Source organism: Megalobrama amblycephala, linkage group LG19 (genome assembly GCF_018812025.1).
Source record: "Megalobrama amblycephala isolate DHTTF-2021 linkage group LG19, ASM1881202v1, whole genome shotgun sequence".
Taxonomy (NCBI): Eukaryota; Metazoa; Chordata; class Actinopteri; order Cypriniformes; family Xenocyprididae; genus Megalobrama; species Megalobrama amblycephala.
The window spans coordinates 13,453,539-13,479,138 of record NC_063062.1 but is presented as its reverse complement, the minus strand read 5'-3'; the positions used below and the strand labels follow the sequence as shown (position 1 = coordinate 13,479,138).

General features: G+C 37.7%; 2 protein-coding genes across 3 annotated transcripts in view; both read right to left on the bottom strand.

Moving 5' to 3' along the window:
- Positions 1-5,209, bottom strand: part of necab2 (N-terminal EF-hand calcium binding protein 2) — a 121,699-nt gene extending 116,490 nt beyond the window's left edge. For both annotated transcript variants that reach the window (XM_048168967.1, XM_048168968.1), the window contains exon 1: positions 4,824-5,209. In XM_048168967.1, the coding sequence (XP_048024924.1) occupies positions 4,824-5,141 (318 nt within the window). In that variant the 5' untranslated portion in view covers positions 5,142-5,209. The remainder of the gene's footprint in view (positions 1-4,823) is intronic.
- A 3,901-nt stretch (positions 5,210-9,110) lies between these two features.
- Positions 9,111-25,600, bottom strand: part of hydin (HYDIN axonemal central pair apparatus protein) — an 83,419-nt gene continuing 66,929 nt past the window's right edge. The window contains 27 exon segments of the mRNA XM_048168685.1: positions 9,111-9,870; positions 10,187-10,411; positions 10,766-10,996; positions 11,076-11,226; positions 11,702-11,865; positions 13,906-14,115; positions 15,936-16,155; positions 16,321-16,601; positions 16,995-17,150; positions 17,256-17,454; positions 17,536-17,623; positions 17,626-17,704; positions 17,800-18,021; positions 18,175-18,382; positions 18,491-18,638; positions 19,006-19,171; positions 19,261-19,387; positions 21,668-21,871; positions 21,988-22,201; positions 22,343-22,437; positions 22,524-22,684; positions 23,059-23,414; positions 23,609-23,836; positions 24,351-24,456; positions 24,545-24,740; positions 24,825-24,976; positions 25,110-25,339. Coding sequence (XP_048024642.1) covers positions 9,361-9,870; positions 10,187-10,411; positions 10,766-10,996; positions 11,076-11,226; positions 11,702-11,865; positions 13,906-14,115; positions 15,936-16,155; positions 16,321-16,601; positions 16,995-17,150; positions 17,256-17,454; positions 17,536-17,623; positions 17,626-17,704; positions 17,800-18,021; positions 18,175-18,382; positions 18,491-18,638; positions 19,006-19,171; positions 19,261-19,387; positions 21,668-21,871; positions 21,988-22,201; positions 22,343-22,437; positions 22,524-22,684; positions 23,059-23,414; positions 23,609-23,836; positions 24,351-24,456; positions 24,545-24,740; positions 24,825-24,976; positions 25,110-25,339 — 5,327 coding nt within the window. The 3' untranslated portion in view covers positions 9,111-9,360.

The window sequence follows — 25,600 nt, the reverse complement described above, 5'->3', positions numbered from 1 at the left end:
TTTTTATGGAATTTTGCTGTATTTATTATAAATTAGATATCCGCGCAGATTAGTATTTTGTCTGTGCAATACGGACAAAATAATCATATTGCGATTTTTTTTTTAATGATTATTGCAATTGACCATTCGCAAAGACCCACCCCCCTTAGTTACTGTTGCTTTGTCCGACAAGCCATAGCGCTGTCACGCCACACAGAGTGAAAAATACATCGCGGAGCAAAGAAGACACTGACAACACGTCGACAGACAAGACAGAGCAGGTTACTTATGATATTAAACAAAGTCCCAGCTTTCAAACTGTGTAATTCGAACAATAAAAACCATTTTGTGGCTCTTTAATGTGTCGTGACAGATCACTGTAGCGCCTCAGCTCAAGCAGCTCGTGAACCGATCATCTCTTCTTACCAGTTAATTCATAGCATCAAATAAACATCAATGAACATGAGAAGGAATGTTGTTTCAAACGCGGAAAGACGTCAGTACACACCATTTTTCAAGTACAAGTACACCGAGATTAATCTTCTAACTCCTGACTGCTTTGTCAGACAAAATGGCGGATTCGCCGTTATAATTGGTTAGATCACGTGTCAAACTCTCGGCGAAGAGTAAATTGCGATTTTATTTGCTATTTTGGCTATTGATTTTGCTTTTACAAATATGCTACATTCTAAATGTATTCAGTGCACAAGAACTGCATAACAAAACATTTCACAATTAAAAAACATAGTATTAACAGCTTGATAAACTGAGATGGCATCTTTTGTCGAGTGTTTGTATTAGTCTTCGGAAGCCGTCTTTACTGACGATGTACGCAGGCATGTCTTTGCATACATGTTAGGTCAGGGGTCGGCAACCCAAAATGTTCGAAGAGCCATATTGGACCAAAAAAACAAAAAACAAATCTGTCTGGAGCCGCAAAAAAATTAAAAGCCTTATAAGCCTTATATGAAGGCAACACAGTCTGTAAGTGTATATTAGCTATATTAGCCTACTATCAAAATGACTAAGTAGGCTACAAATACATAATGAGGTATTCCCGAGGTATATATTTAAAAACTGCTGAAAGCTACAGAAAAAAAAAAAAAAGCAAATGGATCGGTGCAATTAAACAGCTGGACTCCAGCAGAGAAACATGTATTTGCATTTATCATTTTGTGTCAAATTGTTGGATTTTGGGGTAAAATCATTCCATATGTATTGTATTGTTATATATTATGTTGACAAATCATCAATTAAATATTTTCCATCTTATATTCTGCATAATTGTGTGTTTTAAAATAAACACTGACAAAAACTATACTATAAAAATATATGTTTTAGGGCTGGACAATATGACGATATATATAACAATGATATAAGTAATTACGCGGATTTAAACCTACCTATTGTAGTTATATAAAATATGCACAGGCAGGTTTGCTTTATGTATATCCCCGGCGTCAAATCAGGCACATATAAATGTCAGGAAACACGACTCCTGGCTGCATGTCAATATCCATGGATTAGGTTTATTTGACAAGTTGTAAGAAACACTTTCGAGTCCAACCTTTAGTGTAATTCGTTTGTTTTACTCGCGTTTTCTCAGTTTCCCCTATTAAATCCAGTCACGCAGCAGGTTCTTTTGCCACTCAGTCCAGCTGAGGGAGCGCGCTTTCGGCGGGAAAGTGACGTTGATGCATACCTTCGCGCCGCGCTGAAACGTGTGTCGCAAGCTATGACGCAAATCTTCGATGACAGAAATGTTGAAATTTAATATTATACACATTTTTACAGCATTGGAAAATGTTAAGAATGAAAACAAAAAATATTTTTCCATTTTCATACATTTTTGAAAAAGCTCCAGGGAGCCACTAGGGGAGCGCTAAAGAGCCGCACCTCCCTGTTAGATGATCGCGTCGGTAATTTCTTTGTGCCATTTTGATCCTTTCTCATAAGGCGTGATGCTTGTAAATGCTTGAACAGTGGGTTCAGGCTGGCTTTGAGGTGTGCTTTTGTTAGTTTCGAAGGACTTTGTCGACATGCATTGATCATACAGTTTTTTATGGCGCTGTTTTAAGTGCTGTTTTTTTAAGTGCTGGAACAGGTTTGTTGCATTGCCCCGTTTTGTTGCAATAATCTCACAGGTCTTGCAAACTACCTTGCTCTCTGACACATCCTCTCTCCTGAATCCAAAATACTCCAAAATATTCTGAATTAAAATATAAATAAATTAATAAATAAAATTGCAGTCTTATGCGATTTAGAAATTGCATGTGCTCAAATTGCGATTGTTTTGCGATTGCGATTAATTGCACAGCCCTAATCAGTATTTTTTTAATTCATCTGCCCTGGTCATCTTTAATCAAAATAACCCCTCCCTCTTTCAGCGACATCTCTTCTATGGTGACGTGTTTACTGGCACGAGGGCGGGGCAACCTGTCACTCACATGACATCACAGCATTAGCAAACCACAACCATCCAATCAATTCCCAACGGACAAAATCTGACATTTTTTCTTGTTTGAGAAGCCATTTCATTCGGATATACGTCACAATAAGACTTGCGCAATTTCCGTTTCATGTCGACTTTAATCCTCGCTTTTAAAGCATAAACGAGAGCGCTACTGTAATTTAGTGCACAGCATTCAACCCCAGTGGAAAAGAAGTGTTCAAAAAACATCAAATTCACTTAATTACTCCCTCAAGCCAGATGAGGTCTGGGACCTGAGACATGAAATACTGTGAAACACACTTAGCCTTCTTTATGACAGCTTGTTAGTGCTCCACTTAGTTTTCACTGTCTGGATTGGGGAAGCCGTGCTGAGAGAATTCAACACACCCTGAATCCATAACTTGTCTAGCCGGTGAATCGAAAGCTTTCTGAAATGGAAACAATGGTCTTTACAATTGCATGCTGCTTTAGACACTTTAAAAATGAAAAGTAACGATGAATGACGCTTTGTTGTTCACCGATGCAGTGTTAAGGCTCGGTCAGGCTGATCCTGGAACAGAGGTGGCAGCAGATATGTCATTCGGTAGAAATAGATTGAGTTAAGTAATGGAATTCTCTCACAAAGCATAGGGGGAAATCAATTCCCCTGCAAGCACCTGCGGTCCATACCGAAGTCTCCACAAGAAATCATGTACAAGTGCTCACTACCAATAAAAGACAAATTATCTACAGCACCTCATTATCTGCTTAACCCCTCCCTTATTCATTTCCAGCACCTTCACTATTGTATTTATACTAGGGTGCATTTGGTGCCTCTGGTCTTTTTCTAAGGTTTTTAATTAGTTTTTGTCCCCTCTACTTTTTAGTCTGGTTACCTGAGACTGTATCTAGGTCTGGGACTGAACTACTTATCACTCTCTTAAATGTTTTAACTTCTCCCCCTAAAAGCAATGTAGAAATCCCAAGAGGTATGACCATCAGATACACATAATTATCCAGCAGCAATGAACAATACTAAGGCAATACTTTGACCTACTAAATCAATACTGCTGAGACCTTGCCACAGCAGCCAACCACATAGCATAACTGCCGGGCTCACAGGAAAAGCGCAATAAATTATTTAGATTCGGGTATGCTTCTCTGAGATACGGTCTTAAAATCAGAGCAAAAACTGTTGTATAACCTAAGATGCTGAAAGGTACGGCTGGATGCATCACTGCTGTTTTGTAGTAGAGAATCTAGCGTATGTTCAGATTATTTTACAATTAGGTGGTATTTTCATTGCACCTACTAAAAGCTCAACAGTATTTCGTTACAACTGTGAATGCGCGTGCACATGCAAGAGTCACAGAGGGATACAGGAGGACTGTCACACCCTGAAGAGGTTTATTTTGCAATAATGACCATCTGACAGTAAATTATTTGACTTATTGCATGGCTACTTAGCAAATAAATAACTACTCGTCTTGTATATAAAATACTGATTGATTTGAGAAACTTGTTTCATCCTACTAGTAAAATATATTAGCTTCCGCTAAGAAAAATAGTCCATTGTATAGGCCTATTATCTCTCATCCAGTTCTCAGAATTTATTTTCGGTTCATTGCTCTTTCAACCGATGTTTTTGTTTTCTTGCTTAAAGACTCTTGAGCTTCTATCAAATGTTTTATGCTCACAATTTAGACCTATACTAAAATTAAAACAAGCCATTTTTATCGTAGTAAGTTAGCATTTTAGTCGCAAGATGGCGCCAGGCGCGTACATTTGTAAAGAGTTAGTGCGCGGAGTGATACGAGAGAGTAGCGTCGGTATTTTTGCCATCGTGAACGCGAAATATTATTTAGGTTATTATATATAACTATTATTATTAGATTGTTATTTATTTATTATTAGAAATATTATTTAGGTTATTAGCCTATATATAACTATTATTATTACGTTATATTGTTATTTATTATTATTAGAAATATTATTTAGGTTATTATATATAACTATTAGCCTATTATTAGATTGTTATTTATTATTATTATTAAAAATATTATTTAGATTGTTCGCGATTAACCAAACAGAATTTAGTTGCCTACTCGAGAAAACCGTGTAATAATCTAAAATCTTACATAGGCTAACATTGACATGCAAAGTGTCAACTTCATAACTGTTCTGCAAAATGGGTGGATTCGATCAAAAAAATTAAATAGATTCAAATTCATAAACTGTAGCCTTGATTTGCTGTAATTGCTTGAGTATCAAAGGTTGGCGAGATATTTTTTTGAACTAATTACGCTCAAAACTCTTCAGAGGTTGTTTATTAAATTAATTATAGCGACTGAATAAAGTTGAATAAAGTCGCCTTTTTTATACATACAACAATAATAAAATATCAAACACTTACGTCCAAAATGACAGAGATGCCCTTTCGGGGCTCCGGTGCAAAGAACTGCTCCTGAGCCACCGCCGCCTCCTCCTTCACATATTCCCGAGTAGAGATGCTTTTATTGTCGCTCATCTTGGTGACTATCCAGCGGACGAGCCCGTCTATTCCACCGGGCTGAGAACCGCTGTTTCCGGACTGTGCAGCCGTCGCTATCTCGCTGTCCTGAGCCCCGGGTTTGGGCTGGTCTTTGCTGTCCTGTGCCCGGAGTTTGGCTTGTTCTTTGTGGAGCAGTTTGTGGACGCCGTCCCTGCAGTAGCGCGCTGCTTGTTCACACATCCTTTTGCCGCGGAGCGTTCATGCTGCGCGCTATGGGGGCGATCCCTCCCTCCTCTCTGACATCAGCAGCAGCACACATCCCAAAACTCACCCCTCCTGTCACACCTAATTGGAGCAGTTCAATAAGTGCCATCCATTTAGTCCAGATGCAGAAGAATGAACGAGAAAAAGCTTTATTTGCACTTTAGAGAGTATACTATTACAAAGGGAATGGATTGTAATGACCATTGATCCCAGACAACTTTTGAATAAACTATGGTAATGATGTCCATTTTTGGCTTTTACTTAGTTTACTGCAGTAACTCTCAGTTTTAAATCTTTAAAATTTGTGGAAACACATGATCTGTATTTTACTTTTTCCTCTACATAACTGTATAGCATCTACTTAAAAAGACACAATAACAACACCGTTACACACTCTAAAAATGCTGGGTTAAAAACAACCCAAGTTGGGTTGAAAATGGACAAATCCAGCGATTGGGTTAAATGTTTGCCCAATGTGCTGGGCAGTTGTATTTAACTCAACTAATGTTTAAAATTACTATATGGCTGGCTTAAAATGAACCCAAAATATGTTGGAAATTAACATTTATTAATAAGTTAAATGAATAATAATTAAACAAACATTTATTAAATACCTTATTAATAAATGTTCATCTTTTGATTATTGTTGCCTCTAGTCATTATGTGTCTGATTTTTAATTTCCAACATCTTTTGGGTTAATTTTAACCAAGCAATATAGTAATTTTTAAACAAAAGTTGAGTTAAATAAAACTGCTGGGTTTGTCCATTTTCAACCCAACTTGGGTTGTTTTTATTCCAGCATTTTTGCATTTAAAGGGTTAGTTCCCCCAAAAATGAAATTACTGTCATGAATTACTCACCCTCATGTCGTTCCACACCCGTATGACCTTCGTTAATCTTCAGAACACAAATTAAGATATTTTTGATGAAATCTGATGGCTCAGTGAGGCCTCCATTGATAGCAAGATAATTAACACTTTCAATGCCCAGAAAGGTACTAAAGATGTATTTAAAACAGTTCATGTGACTACAGTGGTTCAACCTTAATGTTATGAAGTGACGAGAATACTTTTTGTGCACAAAAAAAAACAAAATAACAACTTTATTCAACAATATCTAGTGATGAGTGATTTCAAAACACTGCTTCATGAAGCTTCGAAGCTTTACGAATCTTTTGTTTCAAATCAGTGGTTCAGAGCGCCAAAATCACGTGATTTCAGTAAACAAGGCTTTGTTACATCTTAAGTGTTTCAAAATTTCAACAGTTCACGTGACATTGGCAGTTTGATACGTGCTCCGAACCACTGATTCGAAACAAAAGATTCGTAAAGCTTCATGAAGCAGTGTTTTGAAATTGCTCATCACTAGATATTGTTGAATAAAGTCATTATTTTTTTTTTTTTTTGGCGCACAAAAAGTATTCTCGTGGCTATATAATATTAAGGTTGAACCACCGTAGTCACACGAACTGTCTTTTGTAGCTTTCTGGGCATTGAAAGTGTTAATAATGGAGACCTCACTGAGCCGTCAGATTTCATCAAAAATATCTTAATTTGTGTTCTGAAGATGAACGAAGGTCTTGCGGGTGTGGAACGACATGAGGGTGAGTAATTAATGACAGAATTCACATTTTTGGGTGAACTAATCCTTTAAGTTAAGAGTTAAAATAATAACAGCTTGATAAAACATCTGATCTTACCTTTTAATATTCATAATTGGGCTCAACTGATGAAATATTTTAATTTTTCAAAGAAAAATTCTCAGATGCCATTGCTTTGGCTCTGAGGGCCAAATATCTTAATCTATTTAGGATTTTTTTTTTTTTTAAATAAATAAATAAATAAATAAATAGTCTGGACCTCCACTGGGAAGGAGAAATAGAGACCGGACCAACATTTTGTTTTTACTTCTTTGTAGGAGTTCAAGCCGTAATTGGGTAGTTCTGATCTCCCCAAACCCACTCATGTTGTTATTATGACATATATACAGGCTGTATACAGGCTCCGGTGAACCAACATCCTGAATTTGTATCACGTGGTCAAAAAATAAACCAAACAAACAAACAAAAAAAAACAGCAGCTTGCAATTTTTGGGGTGGGTACTCCTTAGAAAATCCCTCATTACCTTACTGTCTCTATAATGGTCTGAAATGACCTTTGTGAGTTGAAAGACTGTTGAAAGCCTCCCCGGTCCTGCCCTTTACGAGGGGTGATTAAGTCATTCCAACTAAAAAGGCCTTTATTTAATTGGCACCAAGTACAACCCCCCTGCAGTTCGCGTTCCTATAGTGAGGCATTTAGCCAAACAGATAAAAAAAAAGTGATTGGATGCATCACTTTAATGTAGGGCAACTCACAGCAACCTGTTACTCCTTCTTCACCGCAGAGGGTGCTCAGATAATTACAACAAGCAGTAATCCCTTGTCTTTGGACATGCTCAGATCAACACCCCTTGCAGCCAGTTTGTGTGTGCCGGTGACAGGCCTCTCTTTTCCACACGTAAACAAACTCAGTGGTATATCGTGGCACGTGCAGGGAGCAAAATGAAACCGGTGAATGGTTATTCTGCCTCCTTTTTCAGTTTGAGGCTGACAAGCCAGATGCAGAGACACTGGAGATGTGTCTTTCACCTGAGATTGGACACACTGAGGCAGACTGCCATTCTCACTATTTCAAACTCGAAGATAATATATGTGTACATTTATATATTATATTTATTAGACTGTATATATGTCTCAGCTAGCAGTTGTTAGATGTACATTGTTAAGGTGAATATACAAATATTTTAAAATAAGATAAATAAATAAAAATAAGGTAAATAAAACAATAATAAAGGAAACAAACAATTAAAAATATAATAAAATATCTGAATATTTTTAGTAATTTTATAATAATATTAATAAATATTTTTATGGTATAAATGATATTTTTTATTTTACAAAATTGCAATATATACTATAAAGTTTATTATTTTTGTATATATATTTTAGTTCAATGTTTTAGTTTTAGTATTTGGAACACACTAAAAATATAGAAGACTGATACATACAAACATATATTATATATATATATACATATACATACTATTATAGTTTTTATTAATATCTTGAATTAGCTTTTAGTGTAATATTTTTAAATTCATTTTAATTTTAGTTTAAGTTTGTTATGACCTTTTGGCATTTTTTAACGTCTTTTTAAAAATATTTCTATTTATCTTTAATTAAATTTTAATTCAGTTTTAGTTATTTTAGTACTTCAACTTGAACCTATTTGTTGTTGCCAAAGCAACATTTATTTTTTTATTGAAGTTATTTGTTTAAGTTTTTCATTTAATTTTTTTATTTTATTTCAGCTAACATTAATAGTTTTAGTGGTAACACTTTATGATAAGTTACCTTTGTTAACATGAACTAAGAATAAACAATACTTCTACAGCATTTATTAATATTAGTAATGTTAATTCCAACATTTACTAATACATTATTAAAATCAAATGTATTTGTTAAGTAAGAGATAATGTGCATCCAGCCGTTTGTTATCTCAGAATAAACAATAACTCCACTCACCCACTTTCTGTATTTTAGATTTGGATATGGCCAGAGAAGTGAGTTGAAATCATTTCCAAAAATCATGCAGGAAGATTGGCAGGGGAAATGAGAGAGAAATCCACACATATCTACTACATATGGGTATGAAACATACACTATATGCACACACACACAACAATAAAATATCTGTATCTGAGTCATGAACCTACAGGGAATATACCTCCCATCATGCCTCAGTAGATAGGACATGTTAAAGGTGATGTAAGAGCAACAAGTGCACCTCCTGGTGGACTAAAGAGGAGCACCCAGAAGCTAAGGCAGTTAACTGGATACTTGACTGGTGTAATTCAAACAGTAAACCTGAGTGCTACAGAAATGTTTATTTTTCTGTTCATTTTGAGTCTTTACAATACATTTGTGTTTTGTTTAAAACAACATATTTCTTCAAACTGGAAGATTAAAAAAATATACTAAAAACTAAATAAATAAAGTTTTTAGTATAAAAGGACTAAAAAATAAATAAAATATACTTTATGTGAAAACAACAAATTAAGAGTTGAACTGCCCATTAAACTTACTGTATTTTTCAAACCATTTTTAACCATTACCATTAATAATTTTATGCAAAGAATAGCATGGCTCTTTCTTCATGATGTTTTTTTCTCTGAAGGAAGCTCTGGACAGTAACCTTTCAAGTAGTAAACCCAGAAGATGCCCTGTCCATGGCCCTCCATACGTGGGCAAGAAATTGTCAGCTTTCCGTGACAAGGGCCTCTGGAGCCTGTAGGAGGGCCGTCAAATGTAATCTGTATGTGCTGAGTTTTTTGAGGTGAAATAGTCTCTGCGCCCTTGACAGTGAAGGCAGGGTTGTCTACCTGAAAGGAGAAGGTGGTGGTCTGTTGAAAGACATTCTTAAAGAAAATAGAGACACTGGAACCTAAGCTGATGGTGAGGGGACCCTGAGGTTTAGGTGGGGTGCAGGTGCCATACAGAGGGAAGACATACTCCCCTCCAAAGTCTGAGGAGATGGTGAGTTTGCTTTGGATGTCTTCCACCTGGCAAGGTTCAAAATGGACCACCACACTGATATCTGTGCCAGTTTGGTTCCCCGCTGCTACTTTAATGTTCTTTTCCACAGTGAAGTTCAGGTTGTCCGTCTAAGTCGGTAACAAGATTTGAGAGGATTGATTATTGCACAGATATTAGAATTTATGCTGCTAATGTTGTTCCAAACCTGTATGAATTTCTTTCTTCTGCTGAACACTGAAGAAGATATTTTGAAGAATGTCAGTAAACAGTTGATGGACCCCATTGACTAACTATGGAAGTCAATGGGGTCCATCAACTGTTTGGTTACTGACATTCTTCAAAATATCTTCTTCTGTGTTCAGCAGAAGAAAGAAATTCATACAGGTTTGGAACAACTTGATGGTGAGTAAATGATGACAGAATTTTCATTTTTGTGTCTCCTACCTTGCAAACATATTCGGTCTTGACACGAGAGAAGTTGGTGAACTTAGCTGTGACGCTGTGTTTGCTGCCAAGTGGTGCTCTGAAATATAAAGGCTTCTCGAGGGGTGCAGGCAGGGCCTTCAGCTGAAGCTCATAAAAGAAGTGTCCGAGTTCAGCAGCGTACAACACCAGCCGGGCTGTGGACTCTCCCTCACACAGAGGTTGATATTCAAATGTCAATGTAACCTAAGAAATAAAACACAAAAAACAAGATTCTTAAAAAAACAGCCATGAAATACAAGAGTCACCACAGCAAAATCACCTTTTTTTTTTTCTTTTTTTTTTGGCATTGACAATTTATTTCATTTAAATTTTTGAATGATTTTTCAAATGGCCCATGACTGTGATAGTCCACCCAAAAATGAAAATTTTTAAGGTACTATGGCCATAAATTAATGTGGGAACAAATTTTTTTATTTGGTAATCCATTTTTCCCACGTGTAGGGCTCTGTTAAAAAGACAGCAAAAACTGAATAGAAGCTCTGAAATTGATTATTTTACAACTCAGTATTAACTTAGTGTTTTTGAAAGCATACCTACCTTAGACTGAGCAGGCACAAGAAACTGTGGCGGAAAACTGATGTCTGAATTCTGGCACTCTGCAGAGAATGACACGTCCACAAGAAGAGGGTTCTCCACCTCCACGAACCCAGAGGTCATCTGCCTCACCCGGGTTGCCATTTCTATAGTGTCAATCAGTCCTGGAGCTGTCGCTTTAAAGTTGAGATTGTAGAACAGAAACTCACCCGTTGCCTCATTCTTGAATGTCACCTGTGTAAGTGAGAAATATGATATTTCTATTGCAAAGTAGTCTGTATTAGCATTTTTATTGGTGTATGATGGCACTTGCTTTAGCATTGTACTGGCCCTCTTTATAAGTGAAGAAGGAGAGTTTGTAGTTCTTTGTATCCAGTGCAGGCACATCAATGTATTCCAGGCCCTTCAGGGAAACTATGCCGTCTGAACGATCTGGTTTGATGAGCTCCATCACAGCACGGAACCTGCGCAGAAGAATATAAAACACACAATGATCAAACATAAATTATACAATGAAGCTAAGTAGCGGAATAGAATTTGCAACTGTAGCTTTAGAATTTACAGTCAATTAAAGGTTTTATGATCATTACAAAGCATATCCCAAGAGACACTGTATTGTGTGGCTATTTTATGGGTATTTTCAGGATTAACAATGTTTTTGCATGTGCAATGAGCCATATGTTTGTGTAATGCATCCAGAGTAAGACAAGAAAAGGTTAGGATATTATGGAATTTTGCATGTTGCAACAAATGTAATGTCTGTAGGGTAATTCTAGCATCTTTCTGTTCATTTGGAAGTCTTTGCAATAAACACGTATTTAATTAATTGAAAAATAAGTATGATATAATTATATGAAAATGATATAAATAAATGACTTTGTGAAATACTGCATTGTGATGTATAACTTGCATCTATATGTTTTGGTGTGGATGAGGTACCTCTGATGTCTGGGCAGCCAGTTGTGGACAGGTACTGTCTGTGTGTGCTGGGTTTTGCATTTGATCTCTTCGGTTATTGTGCCTTCAGCCTTTGGTGGCTCAGCTGTGCCTTGCAATATGTACAGTATTCCACTGCCATCAGGAAAGGAGAAGAACACAGAGCCCTGCACCAGAGACAGATGTCAAGCGGTGACTTTTTTAACCGGGTATGCTGTCATGTCAAAACTGTGCCCGATTCAGATATGTACGTTGGATTTGTTTATTAGCTAAACACTTGCGTTCACTCTACACAGAGTGCTAGATAATCAGTTGCTCACTCTCTTGACACATAGCAACACATTAAGAAGTATTGGACCTTTTATTGAAAGTAGCCTATATTTACCTGTTGAGACATACCTTCATAATCACCTGTGAGAGCTGTGATTGTGTTGTTTGGGTTGGACTCAACGCATAAAAGGTCGTTTGCAAAATATGCTGTATTTTTGTGATTCTGTTTCATAAAATATACATCACAACTAAAGTTGTCAAAAGTACCGACTTTGGTACCAAGTTGGTACTGAAATTTTAAAAATGTGACGCTTTGAGCGCTGTTGAGCGGATTCATATACACCTCTGACTGGCCATTGTGTCGACACGCTCATCAGATATGTCTGTGATTGGCTACAATGATCAACACACGGGAGTGCTTGAAAGCACACGGAGGTGTTTGAATTTGAAAGCGGGAGCGTTTGAAAGCAGCAGACTGGTACGCGATAGATGCCTGCTTTCAAACGCTCCTGTGTGTATCTGTGTAAGTGCTCGGTGAAGAGCATCATTGATGACTATTTACAATGTCGTTGAAGCCAATCACAGACATATCCGATGAGTGCGTCAACACAATGGCCAATCAGAGGTGTTTACGAATCCACTCAACAGCGCTCAAAGCGTCACATTTTTAAAATGTAAGTACCGACTTGGTACCGAAGTCGGTACATTTGACAACACTAGTCACAACATTAGACTATCGCAACTTCCGTTTCATGCCGACTTTAATACAGCAGACGAAAATGAAATCATTAACAGTGGAAAACTAAAAATGTTTGTACAGTTGGGCAATGGGCATACAGTAACTATTGATTTTTTGCCAGTCACAAATTGATTTTTTTAATGAATATTTGGACATTTGTATTAAATTTAAAGGTGCCCTAGAATTAAAAATTGAATTTACCTTGGCATAGTTGAATAACAAGAGTTCAGTACATGGAAAAGACATACACTGATTTTCAAACTCCATTGTTTCCCCCTTTTATAATAAATCTCATTTGTTTAAAAGACCTCCGAAAAACAGGCGAATCTTAACATAACACCGACTGTTATGTAACAGTCGGGGTGTACGCCCCCAATATTTGCATATGCCAGCCCATGTTCCCAACATTATGAAAGGCATTAGACAAGGGCAGCCAGTAACGTCTGGATCTGTGCACAGCTGAATCATCAGACTAGGTAAGCAAGCAAGAACAATAGCAAAAAATGGCAGATGGAGCAATAATAACTGACATGACCCATGATATCATGATATTTTTAGTGATATTTGTAAATTGTCTTTCTAAATGTTTCTTTAGCATGTTGCTAATGTAGGCTACTGTTGGTTAAAGTTACCATTGTTTCTTACTGTATTCACGGAGACAAGCTATTTTAATTTTTAAACACTTGCAGTCTGTATAATTCATAAACACAACTTCATTCTTTATAAATCTCTCCAACAGTGTGTAATGTTAGCTTTAGCCACGGAGTACTATCAAACTCGTTCAGAATCAAATATAAACACCCAAATAAATACTATACTAACATGACCCGAAGCATGCATGCAGCATACATGACGAACATCTTGTAAAGATCCATTTGAGGGTTATATTAGCTGTGTGAACTTTGTAACTGCACTGTATTATAGAGTCGCGAGCTCGATGGGCAGGGAGCATGAGATTTAAAGGGCCAGCAGCCCCTGAAACGGTGCATAGTTAATGATGCCCCAAAATAGGCAGTTAAAAAAATTAATTTAAAAAAAATCTATGGGGTATTTTGAGCTGAAACTTCACAGACACATTCACGGGACACCTTAGACTTATATTACATCTTGTAAAACAACGTTCGATGGCACCTTTAATAGTTGAATAGCTGTTTCAATGAATGGAAAGAGCGTTCATCTTGTGTGGAGAGTGTCATACCTCATGCCTCTCCCCATCTGCAGTCATGACCAGTGGCTTGTATGTGATATCATAGGTGTTCTGCTGTAAAGGCTCAATGAGGAGAGTGGGCAGCCCACTCCAGTGCTCTCCCTCTATGACACATTTCAGAGTCCAGCGCTGGTTAATGCGGCTGGGCAGAACCAGAGACTGAGTACACTGACTGCGCACCTGACATACGAAATTCACCACCTGCTCACACAAAAGAGAAAGAAAGAAAAAGACAGTGACAAAATAGCTATGTTTCCATCAACGTTTTTATGTGCAATTTGAAGTATCACATCAGAAACTAGTGATGGAAAGCCCGATTTTGCAAAAAAGTTTTTAGGCTTGCTTGAGGTGGTGTGAAAAAGTGTTAAAGGTGCAATATGTATTATTTTCTGTCCGCTAGAGGTCGCTAGAGGCCTATTCAGAACAAAGGCGTAGCTTGATGATGCCAAGTTTGAGCGCGGAATCTTGGGACACGTGGTCTTCACCTCAACAGCCGGTGGAAAAAAATTGGGATAGGACTCGGGAAGAAATCATGGTCATGGATGCGATTATTAACGTTACTGTAGTATGAAGCAGAGCGGGACCGAGGCCACTGGAGCGATTGCGTAACACACGCCGCGAGCAGCGGAACTTTTATTATGCCACAGTCGCCGGCGCCGCTTCCGCTTTTCCGGTCATGAGTATGAGGTAACACAGCTCTGTTTATCATATTAGATACATCTGAGTGTGTTGAAAATGTTTGTGCGTTCGCTCGCCGGCTGCTGTGAGACACTTGTTGCACACTGCAGTAAGATAGATCGATTTTAGAATATCATATTAATAAATGCTGGATGGCTTGAATTGATAAATGGCATGCAATTAATTTTAAAACGTACTGTATGATGGAGAAAATGCTGTATTACTGTTACTAAAAATAAAGCTGCATCTGATTATGCTATGTTAGCTACTTGACAAAATAGTGTTTTTCTCTGAGGCATGCTAAAGGCATGGTACTCGCCAAAAAAAAAAAAAAAAATCACAAAAATTAGATTTAAACAATAAGACTAAACGTGTTGTGCTATATAACAATAAATAGTTTTCTGTCTATAAATATATCAAAACAGATGTTCCCTTGCCTATTAAAACATTTAAATATTAAAGCGTCTTTGGTGTTTCCATGTTTTCTTCAAAATAAAACCAGAAACCGAGGGTAACGCGGGTATGACGCAATTGACAGGCGACTCCTCACACGTCCCGGAGCCTTGGTTGAAATTGCAATTTTCTTATGAATAGTTGCAAAGATTAGGGATATTGTAAGTACTCAAGTGAACAAAATATATAACACTGGCCTATTGGTTTTTGGATATTTTATTGCAAAATTCGTACATATTGCACCTTTATTGCAAATAATGGGAGATGGAGACACATTTGCCAAATAAATTCTGACGTAGCGTACATTAAACCCACATGACTAATCGTCTGTTTCTACTGATGGTGTTGTAACAGACATGTTATACATTTATGTTTGATTCTGTTATGACACATTGATTCTGGATGTACTGGAACTCTTTGGTGCTTGCTGTAGAAAGACAAGAGTCATGTGCGCACTTTTGTACTGGAATGTTGCAGGTTTTTTGGGGTTGTCCTCTCAATGTGTGTGACGCTTAATAAAGCTCTTGTTTATGTTTCCATATTCATAAGTGTTTAGGCGAAGCTTTCACAAATGCTCGGTCACAGTGTTTTATTTACTCTTGGTTACTAGGTTACAATACCACCGTCATCCGCTTGAACAACTTGATGGAAACCGCACCTAACTTGCATTTATTTTCTATTCTTTATTTATTTATTATTCTTTTTTTGCAAACTTTGAAACGATTCGCTTCACGTTTGGATGGAAACCCAGCCAATGAATAGTCCTAGAGTTTCACTTCAACATTTTTATCAGCACATCTAATATTAGTAAATATACAAAGTTTCAGTACTCATTAAAGAAAATTATTACACACTGTCACATTCAGACTTGTGTCTGTGCAGCCGCTTACCTCTGTTGCAACCTGTGGGACAATGCAGGAGCCACTCAGGGTGAGTTTTAACGGTTTGCCACCCTCTACAGTACAGCAGAGATCATCATAGCGCAAATCTTGACTCAGCTCCGTAGGGGCAAAGGTCACTTCAAGAGATACTTCCATCCCTGGGGTGATGTAGCCCTCAGCAGGAAAAATGATGAAATCTGGAGCAAAACTCTTTACATCCCACTTGAATCTGAAGAGAACAAGGAAAAGCTGATGATGCAGAAATAAAAATATATAGTATATTTCTATTTGAGTCCATTTAATATTTTCCACTCAGATTTATTAATTAACAGAATCAGCTACACATTTTTATATGCAACCAGTCACTGAATTATAATTAAGCATGAATGTGCACCTAGCACCAATGTCTCCTGTGTTCTGCATGATAACACGACGGGTGGCTTGGCAGCACTGGACCACAGCTCCAAACTGCAGGTAGTCTGTGTCCAGTCTGACCTCCACCCCCTGGCAGCAGCCCTTCATGACCAGCAGGGGGCGAACAGCACCTAGACACTCCAGCTGCAGCTCCTCTGTGAAGGGAGGTGTGCGCTGTTCAGGAGAAAAGAGAAGCTCCACCACACAGCGGCCACCCCCCTCTTTAAGTGTCACCTCCCCCTCTGGACGAACTGACAAGATCTGAAAAAGCACAATTATTTGTCCTTTTAGGGCTACTGTAGAAACATGGCGGCGCAAAATGGCGACTTAACATGTAAGGAGACCCGTGGTGTATGTTGATAGAAATGGCTCATTCTAAGGTAATAAAAACTTAACGGTTCATACTGAAAACATAGTTTTGTATATTTCTGTCAATAGATCCTCCTAAATATTAAACACTGGACCTTTAAAATACATAGAAAGCAATAGAAACGTTATTTTAATTTATAATAATACTTCACAACATTAAACATTCTATCTAATAAATAGTGCCTCGTGAGCGTAAAAGAATTTTCTCAAAAACATTAGAAAATCTTCCTGACCGCAAACTTTTGAAAAGTAGTGTATAATAGAGAGTGCATGTGCACAAGTTACCCTTGAGTCCTGGAGAGAGTTATCAGAGTGTCGGCGAAGACAAAAACTCAAAGAAGAGTGGCTGTTGTTCACCAGAGGGACCAATTTTTGACTTCTCTGCCCAATCTGCAGAGCTCCAAAATTTACCACCTTATGTGCTGAGTCCTCTAAATTAATCTAAGATGGGAAAAAAGAAAAAACAAACAGTGGCGAATGAATGTCTGTGAATATCAGGATGCAAATAATTAGGATCATTTAAAACTCTTGACACCCTTTTGTCACCTTCATTTCAATGCCCTGTCCCAGGACCTCCACCACTTGTTTGGCACATTTATTAATCTCAAAAACCACCTTCTCGTGGTAACGAACTGCATTGCGTGGATAGAATGAGAAGAGAACTTCTACAGAGCCGCCAGGAGGAAGGACTTGAGGGGTGAAGGTGACCTCCAGAACGGGTGTGTTGGAGAACAAACAGTCTAGACTGAATAAATACCATCATATTATAAAAGCAAACCATTATCATGCAAAATAAAAATAGTTTTGGTTTTTTAATGTTTTCTACCTGATACCTCTGCTGCTTCTGTTGCTAATCACCAGTGTGTGTGTAGCAGGCACCATACCCTCACAGTATAAGAAATGCTTTCCAAACTGTGCTTGACGAAAGAAAATTCCAGGTCTGGAGTCATAGCTGAACCCATCAGGGCACAACGGAATGTCGGTCCATTCTTTATCTACAAACAGAGGAAAGAAAGACAGCAAATTATAAAATGGAAAATAAAACAAATGATGTAAATGAGACGGAGACAATGAAAATGATAGGGTTTACCTTAATGGAAAAAGTCAGATCTTTGAGCACACATTTCCGCTGAGGGCAGAAGCTCACGGTGCAGGAACTCTGTCCACCTACAGCCACCGTGTCCAATTTAGGTTCCACTTGCAGGTGGGGCTGCAGTGTTGCCGGCCCAGATAGATCATACTCAACATCTAAACTGAACTTCCCAGGATTGGACACCACAAACGTACATGTGGCTTTATCGTTTAGCTCCACCTGTTCAGGGAACAGATGACAGGAATGGCAGGAAGCTTAATCTAAACGTTTTTTGCAGGAACTCTGCCAAAGACAAGTCTTTCAGACAACATACCGGCACACACACACACACATACACTATGAATTCATAACTGACTTCACAGAAATTTGTACCTGTTTGAAGTCCACCGGATGGATCTGGTGTGATGAAAGCTCTGTGATGGATCCCTCAGGGCTCTCATATCGGACATGAGCATTCATGCTGTAACACTCTCCTTTCACATTCATGGTCAGCGGTTGGAGCTTCCTCTGCACTGTCACTACTAGATTAAAAGCCACATGTCCCTCACGAGTGGGAGTGATCCATATCACCATCGGGATCCTGTCAGATGCAGATGTTAAGGGGTGTGAACAAGAACAAAATGTGTAAACATTTTGACCAAAAGAAGACATTAAAGGTCTCAGACTTTATACAAATGCAATAACATACTTATCTTTGGGTGGAACTGTTCCCTCCATAGGCTCTACCACTAATCTGTCCTGGTAGCCCTCAGAGTGGCAGGAGGACTCCTGAACCATAAAATGGAATGGTTGATCTTCTCCATTCACCACAAAAACAGTCTGATGAGCTTCAAACCCTGCACATAAAGGCACATGGACACCCCTACTGAAAAGACTGGCATGTGTTACCCATAACCTTATAGTAAAATTATGATTGTCAACCCCCTTTACATCAGTAACTATTTAAATCGGTCCTAGCTGTCATCATTTACAATGTCTCAGTATTGAATTTGTCCATACAATGCAAGTCAGCAGGATCCAATGTTGTTTTGGACCCCATTGACATTCATTGTATGGACTAAAACAGTTTTTCAAAATATCTTCCATTGTGTTCCGCAAAAGAATGAAGGACATCATGTTGGTTAGTAAATGATAACAGAATTTCTATTTTTGGTTGAACTATCCCTTTAAAATGTCAGAATTGAGCATTTTTTGAAACCTCACCTAGTAGCAAGCTGCCCAGATTGAGGTGGGCTCGATCAATATAGACTATAGGCTCATTAGCAATGCCCACCAGCAGAAAGGGCAAAGACAAGTTGTGTTCAGGAATTAAGAAGGTCCAGAAGGATTCCACTAAATCCAGGTTGAGAACCTGATACTCAAATGAGGCCTGAAAACAACAGAGATGAAACTTTGATATTGATGCTTATCTGACCAGCAGAATATTTGCACCATGATTAGTTAAAATAAACAAAACACCTTCACTTCCTTCCCCGGCTGAATGGACATGTTTGGTGTAAGGCAGCTGAAAGGAGATTTGCCTGAGTCGTCGCATCTCCAGATGAAAGAGTATGGCTTGTTCGTGGGATTAATAATACCAAATTCCCTGAGAGAACATAAAATATTCAATATTTGTGTATCATATCACTCACCCACATTTCAAATCAGGGACAAGACTGTCAGCATACTGTATCTATAATATATAGAGTACAGTATATACACTACCATTCAGGGGAGCATTTTCCATACAACGATGTAACTAGACTTGTGCCGATATTCGGTAATGCGATATATCGCGATAATGAATATGCACGATATTGTTATCGTGGGCATTTCAAAATACCAATTATAAAAATTTTTGTAATGCATTTAAGAATACTTTCCCCATCAACCATATAAAATGCACAACACCGCAGTATGCTGGGTCAAAAGAACACGTGCTCAGATGTAAACAAACTCAACGTGCATGAGAAGCACATAGCAGAACAAGTGAAGGAGATGCGCCGAATGAAAGTGCACGTTCACTCTCTGACAGCAGAGGGCGCTGATGGAACAGCAGAAATGCAGCGGTTACCCCGGAAGCCCTGCAAACAAAGCAACTGCACTAGTGAAGTTTTTAAAATGGTTTAAACAGCCATTCGTTTTTTTGTATTCTCAATGTTGTTCATCACAGAACCAAATACATAATACTTAAAGACTAAATAGGCTATTTATTTTCAAACTTAATTTTTTTTATATTTTAATGTGGACCACAACATGCCCTAATGACTAGAAATGTTCTGATTATTTGTTATTGTTCAGTAAAACTTTGAGACATACAGCTTCATTAGTTAACATGTTAATTATTACCAAACTGACAATGAAAATTATTACTTATAAAGCATTAATTATTCTTATTTAATATTAATTTCTTAGTTACTGTTTAATAACATTACTAAAATTAAAAGAACTTAAAGAAAGGACCTGAGATAAAACCAACAATGATCAGTGGTGTTTCTTACTCACATTAACAAAAAATAATACTTTCTGTAACAAATGTAGCTATTGCTCAGTCTTAGTTAATGCATTAAATACTGAGACCTTATTGAAAAGTGTTATCTGTTGTTCTTTATAGTCTAATTCTTTTGCATTTTAATCTGTTTGAAAATATACTTTATACTGTATATTTTTTGTGTATTGTATTATTGTATTTAAACATTCAGAGGTTTTTTTTATTACAAAAAGAGTTCTTAAACCTGTTATACTATGACAACACCTTTTTTTGCAACTTATTTCAATATTGTGATAATACCGTATACCGTGATAAAAGCTTCAGCAATTAATCGCAACATGAAAATTTGATACCGTTACATGCCTAGATGTAACTCACTGCTTAAACTCCATGGTACGGTGATGCATTGTTGTAGAAACTAGCTAGTCATGACTGTTTACCGAATCCAGTTGCACATCTGTCATTTGAGCTTTGTTAGTTCAACAATATAGGAATGCAGTTAATGACATCACGTGCAGAATCGATTTAAGATTGCAATTAATGTATTTAACATTATTACAGTTAATTTACATAAACAACAGAAAGCTGTTCATATTTAAATCACGTTAAAAAGCAGTATTTGGCGTACACTTCCGTACATATATAGTTTATTCAGATAGCAGCTTTCTCCACAATGTAATCTTTTTGTCGATCTGCTTTAACGTACTGTGGACTACTTCCTAGTCTTTGTTCTCTGTCGTTTTGCTTTATTTGATGTTTGATTCATCACAATTTCCCCAATACATCATACTAAGGTGTTCCCTTACGCATTTAGGCATATGCACACTCTTCAAAATGTTGCTGATTGTTGACACACAAAATTATAGATTAAAATTTATATATTTTTAAATAGGATGAAAGATATAGAATGTACTGAATGTTAGCTTGCTTATTGTGCCTAATAGTGCAATGTTTTTAAGTCCACATGTCATTTTAACTACAAACTATGCATATAACCACAGCTCGAAAGCTGTAGTTCCAACCACATAAGTTTGTGACGCTGTTTGTGAATGGTCATTGGAACTATGGTTTGGGAAATGCCAAATCATTCAACTATGTTGGTAATGATGGAACTTGCGACCATAGTTGGCTAACAATTTGGGGATTTCAAAAATGTATTCAGGAGTGCTGCATTCAATTAAATGAAATTGACAGTAAAGATATGTATAGTGTTGCAAAAGATTTCTATTTCAAAAAATGCTGTTCTTTTGAACAAACTATTCATCAAATAATCCTGAAATAAATGTATCATGGTTTTTACAAAAAAAATTAATTAACTGTTTTTGTATACGTATTATATAATTGTTTATGGTTTATTAATCAAATCAGATCTATCCATTTTATAAAATGTCTTACCTGCAGACAGAAGTGCCAATACCCAATGAGGTGAACTCTATAACCCTGGTATTGGGGTCCACAGTGAGCGAGCTGTGGGGGTCAGGGTTCCGCCTGTTTCCAGTGAGGTAGTCTGAATCCTTAAGGTGAAAATGACAGTATGGTAGCAAACTGCGCCCACTTACAGCGATTACTGGACTCTGCTCATCCTTTAGATTAGGGATGCTACAATTCAAAAACAGTATGGTAAATTTCAGAGAGTGTTAGTAATTCTTTAAATCTGGCAGGTGAATAATACATTGCATGTGCCTATATATGAGCAGTCTTTCTTAGTTTCTGACCTGCAAATCAAACTGGCTTCAAACTCAGCTACTTCCAGAGGGGAGAATCGGATGTGGAAGGTTTGACTCGCTCCTGGGCTGATAAACCCTATACCAGGATCAACACTGAAGGGAGGAAGCTCTGGGTCTCCTAGCAGTAGAGAGGACACACTCTGCAGAGAGCTTGCTGGTCTCTCTGGAGTCCTACCGCCCTGAGCCGAGCGAGAAGTCCTACCTGATCCAACAGATATATTCCAATTACATTAATACAGATTTTTTCCTTGCATCAAGTGAATATGTAAAAACATAACATTCAGTACCATTTAACAAGATGCATCAGACCACAATGGAAACATTTTTAAGACTGAAGGTTTACCTCTATTTTCAAAGGATGTCGTCTTTCCATATGTCTCCATTAGAACCTGCCAGGAATACTCCAGCTTAACACTACCTTTGTTCTCCATCTGGAGCCTAACAAGCATGACACCACTTATGAAAAACATATTCATCTGTCCAAATTCATTTTTAAGCTATTGTATAAGTGCATTTAAACTTACTGAAAGACTCTGGTCTGGTACAGCATTGTGTCTTTGAAGCGGATGGATCCAGTATCGCATTGGTATTTGACATAATCACAAGAGGCACTAACCATGAGCTCCATCTCTCTTGAGGAGTTCTCCACCACAGAGTGAGGGGGCTCAGGGTCTGTCACCACAATCTGATCACAGAACAGGGATGAGATTATAAGAATTATATCTTCACTGTAAAGTCAGTTTCTTATTTGAGATCTTTAAGATTGATGGACACAGGATTCCATATTAAAACACCCACTAATTAAATCATTATTTCATTGTAATTGCAACTTCATATTTCACAATTGTGACTGTATTTATTGTAACTGTGACTTTTTATCACATAATGTGACATTATTTCTTATTTTAAACTGTCAAGTTTAAACTAAATGTTTACATTTAATGAACTTGCCTCCAGTAAGTAAATCAAATGTGCAATCCTTTTATTGATGAACAACTGTATTTGCTTTATTATAATTTGTGCAGTTGTCATCGCTGTAACTAATACTAAAAAACTCACCTTCCGTTTGTTTGGCTGTTGTGACGACTTGTCTGCATCCACCCATTTAACAGTCCTATGACAATCATCCCAGTCTGGGACCTGGTCTACAGGCTGATGAAAGGTAATACTGCTGAGTTTACATTTTATTGTTTGTGCATTCAGCACAATTGGCTGCTCTGAGCAGAAGGTCACAGTCACAACTTTGGAGCACTCGGCATGCAGGTGGCCAACTTGTGGAGAAAAACTCAGCTGTGGGTCATTGGGAAGCCATTCAAAGCGTAGCACCTTGGAGCTGCTTGGGTTTGTCATTGTGAAAGTTTCTTGATAAGTGCGGCCCACGTGACAATCTCCAAAATCCAGAAGGTCAGTCGGACCTGAGAGGAGCAACCAGAAAGGATAATTGCCATATAACACTTCCTGGGTATTGAAACCAAAAATATTCATAAAATAAAAAGTAACATTTTTATTGTAATCATGCTTTAGAATCTTTGAAATATTCTAATTTTCTAAAAGTTAGCAACAATAACTTAGTATCCAGAACTTATTACAGGAAAAATATATGTCTTACTTTCAATACTGTCCTGCTGAACCTTGCTGCCAATGTTGTCCAGGATGATGATGTCATGATAACCCTCGCCCACAAGCTGCACCACTGTCTGATCATACTGGTTATCCTTTACCATTAACTTCATGCTGGCCTCAAACTTCTGAGCCACTTTTGGATGAAACCCAACTTGGAATTCCGCTTGTTGCCCAGTCATGAGGATCAGAGAGGCTACATGAGCTAGCTGTGCCTCTAAAAAGGACCAAAAATGCAATTATGTCACATACATTTGATTTTAATAATATATTTTTGTTTGCATAAACCATGCTAATGTTCTCTTTATTTCAATTTACTAACTTATCGTTGCCTGTCTCCAGCTAAATGTTTATACACAAGTCATGGAAGAAATAACATTTTGTTCCTTCTCGTACAGCACTCCGTAAAAAAGTAATAATCATAAAGCTTGAAATGACTTAATTAAATTTTAAAATATTCTTTTAGTTTATTACACAGCTCTCTAGAATACGTGATTCTGATTGGTCAATGGCTGCATTGTTTGGTCAGGGTACTAATCTGTATTTTGAGATAAAACAGGATCTAAATGATCCCTTACATAACCTATAAACAATGTTACCCAATTTAATGAAATGGAACAAGGTCCAAAAAAATCTGCTGTTTGTGTTGACAGTTTCATAGCTGTTATTTGGAGAGCAAGACATAACAGCAATGATGATGGGAACACATTTAATTTGTGTTTAAGGCTTGCCTTTTCCGGGATTGCTTTCTATGTGTGAGGAGGCCAGTCTGCATACAGTGCCAGGAGCAGCTTTTAGAGTGAAAACTTCCAGGTGACACTGTAGAACAATGCTAACCTACAAAAACAATGAAAGAACGGATTATTCCAATGATTTTTCAAGTCAGAGAAATCGCAATTCAGTCAAAAATGAATTCTGATCGTACTTGTGCCGGCACATTGCTATTGTTCTTGATCACTAATGGAAGGGTCTGCCCTCGTCCCACCAATAAGCGCTTAAATTGTAGCACTGGCTGACCTCGATTAGTCTTCTGAACAGGTCTCAGAACAGTGATGCAGGGCAAGTTGCCTTCACCCATTAGATCAAACACAAGAGCTTTGGGTCTGTGGGCAGGAGGATGACTGTGATACAAAACAGAACGAGTAAAGCTTCAACAAACTCTGAATAACCATCTAAACAGTTCAACCTGCACCGAAAGCAGTTACCTTATGGTCCCTTTCAGAACTGCCTCAAACACTGCGTGATATGTGTGCATAGTCAAAGGAGAAAAAGTGACGGTGGCAAAAGCATAAGAGTGGCTGGGGATACACATCTTTGCAGGGGTCAACTCAAAAACCTCTGCATTGGGTGTTGTCGTCTAGAACAATCAAAAACATGTTAAGAAAAGATACAGTTAAGCAACAATTAGCTCAAAAACAGTGACATAATACTGCTATAAATATTCTGCAGAATAACATAAATAGTGGCAGAACCACTTCTCATAAACACACCTTGACTGTTTTGATCGCCAGGTTGAGTTCACAAGACACTTTTCCAGGATTGGTCAGCCGGAACTTGGCTTTGGCTGACTGACCCACTAGTACATTGTTGAAGACAAACTTGTTCTCGTCCTGTACATAGACACCCATACTGTCCCGGTATTGCTCACACTGCAGCATGCTACTGTTCTTACAGATACGGTGCTCCTCAAAGATAGAAGCAATGTCTGTACTTGCTATTCCTGTAAACATTACAGTGTTCATTTAAACTATACAAGAACTTTAAGATACTAAGCAGCAATATTTGGTTTTCTTTTTTTTTTCATGAGGCTGTATTTCTTGTAATATTATAAAAACACACAGCGATTCATTCATTCACACATCATTCATGAGACACTAAGCCGATCTGCAGAGCTACACCATGGTGCCCACTGAGCCTAGAGGTGGAGCTGCACCAGAGGACCCACTGAGCCCTAGGGTGCACCTGCACCATGGGACCCATT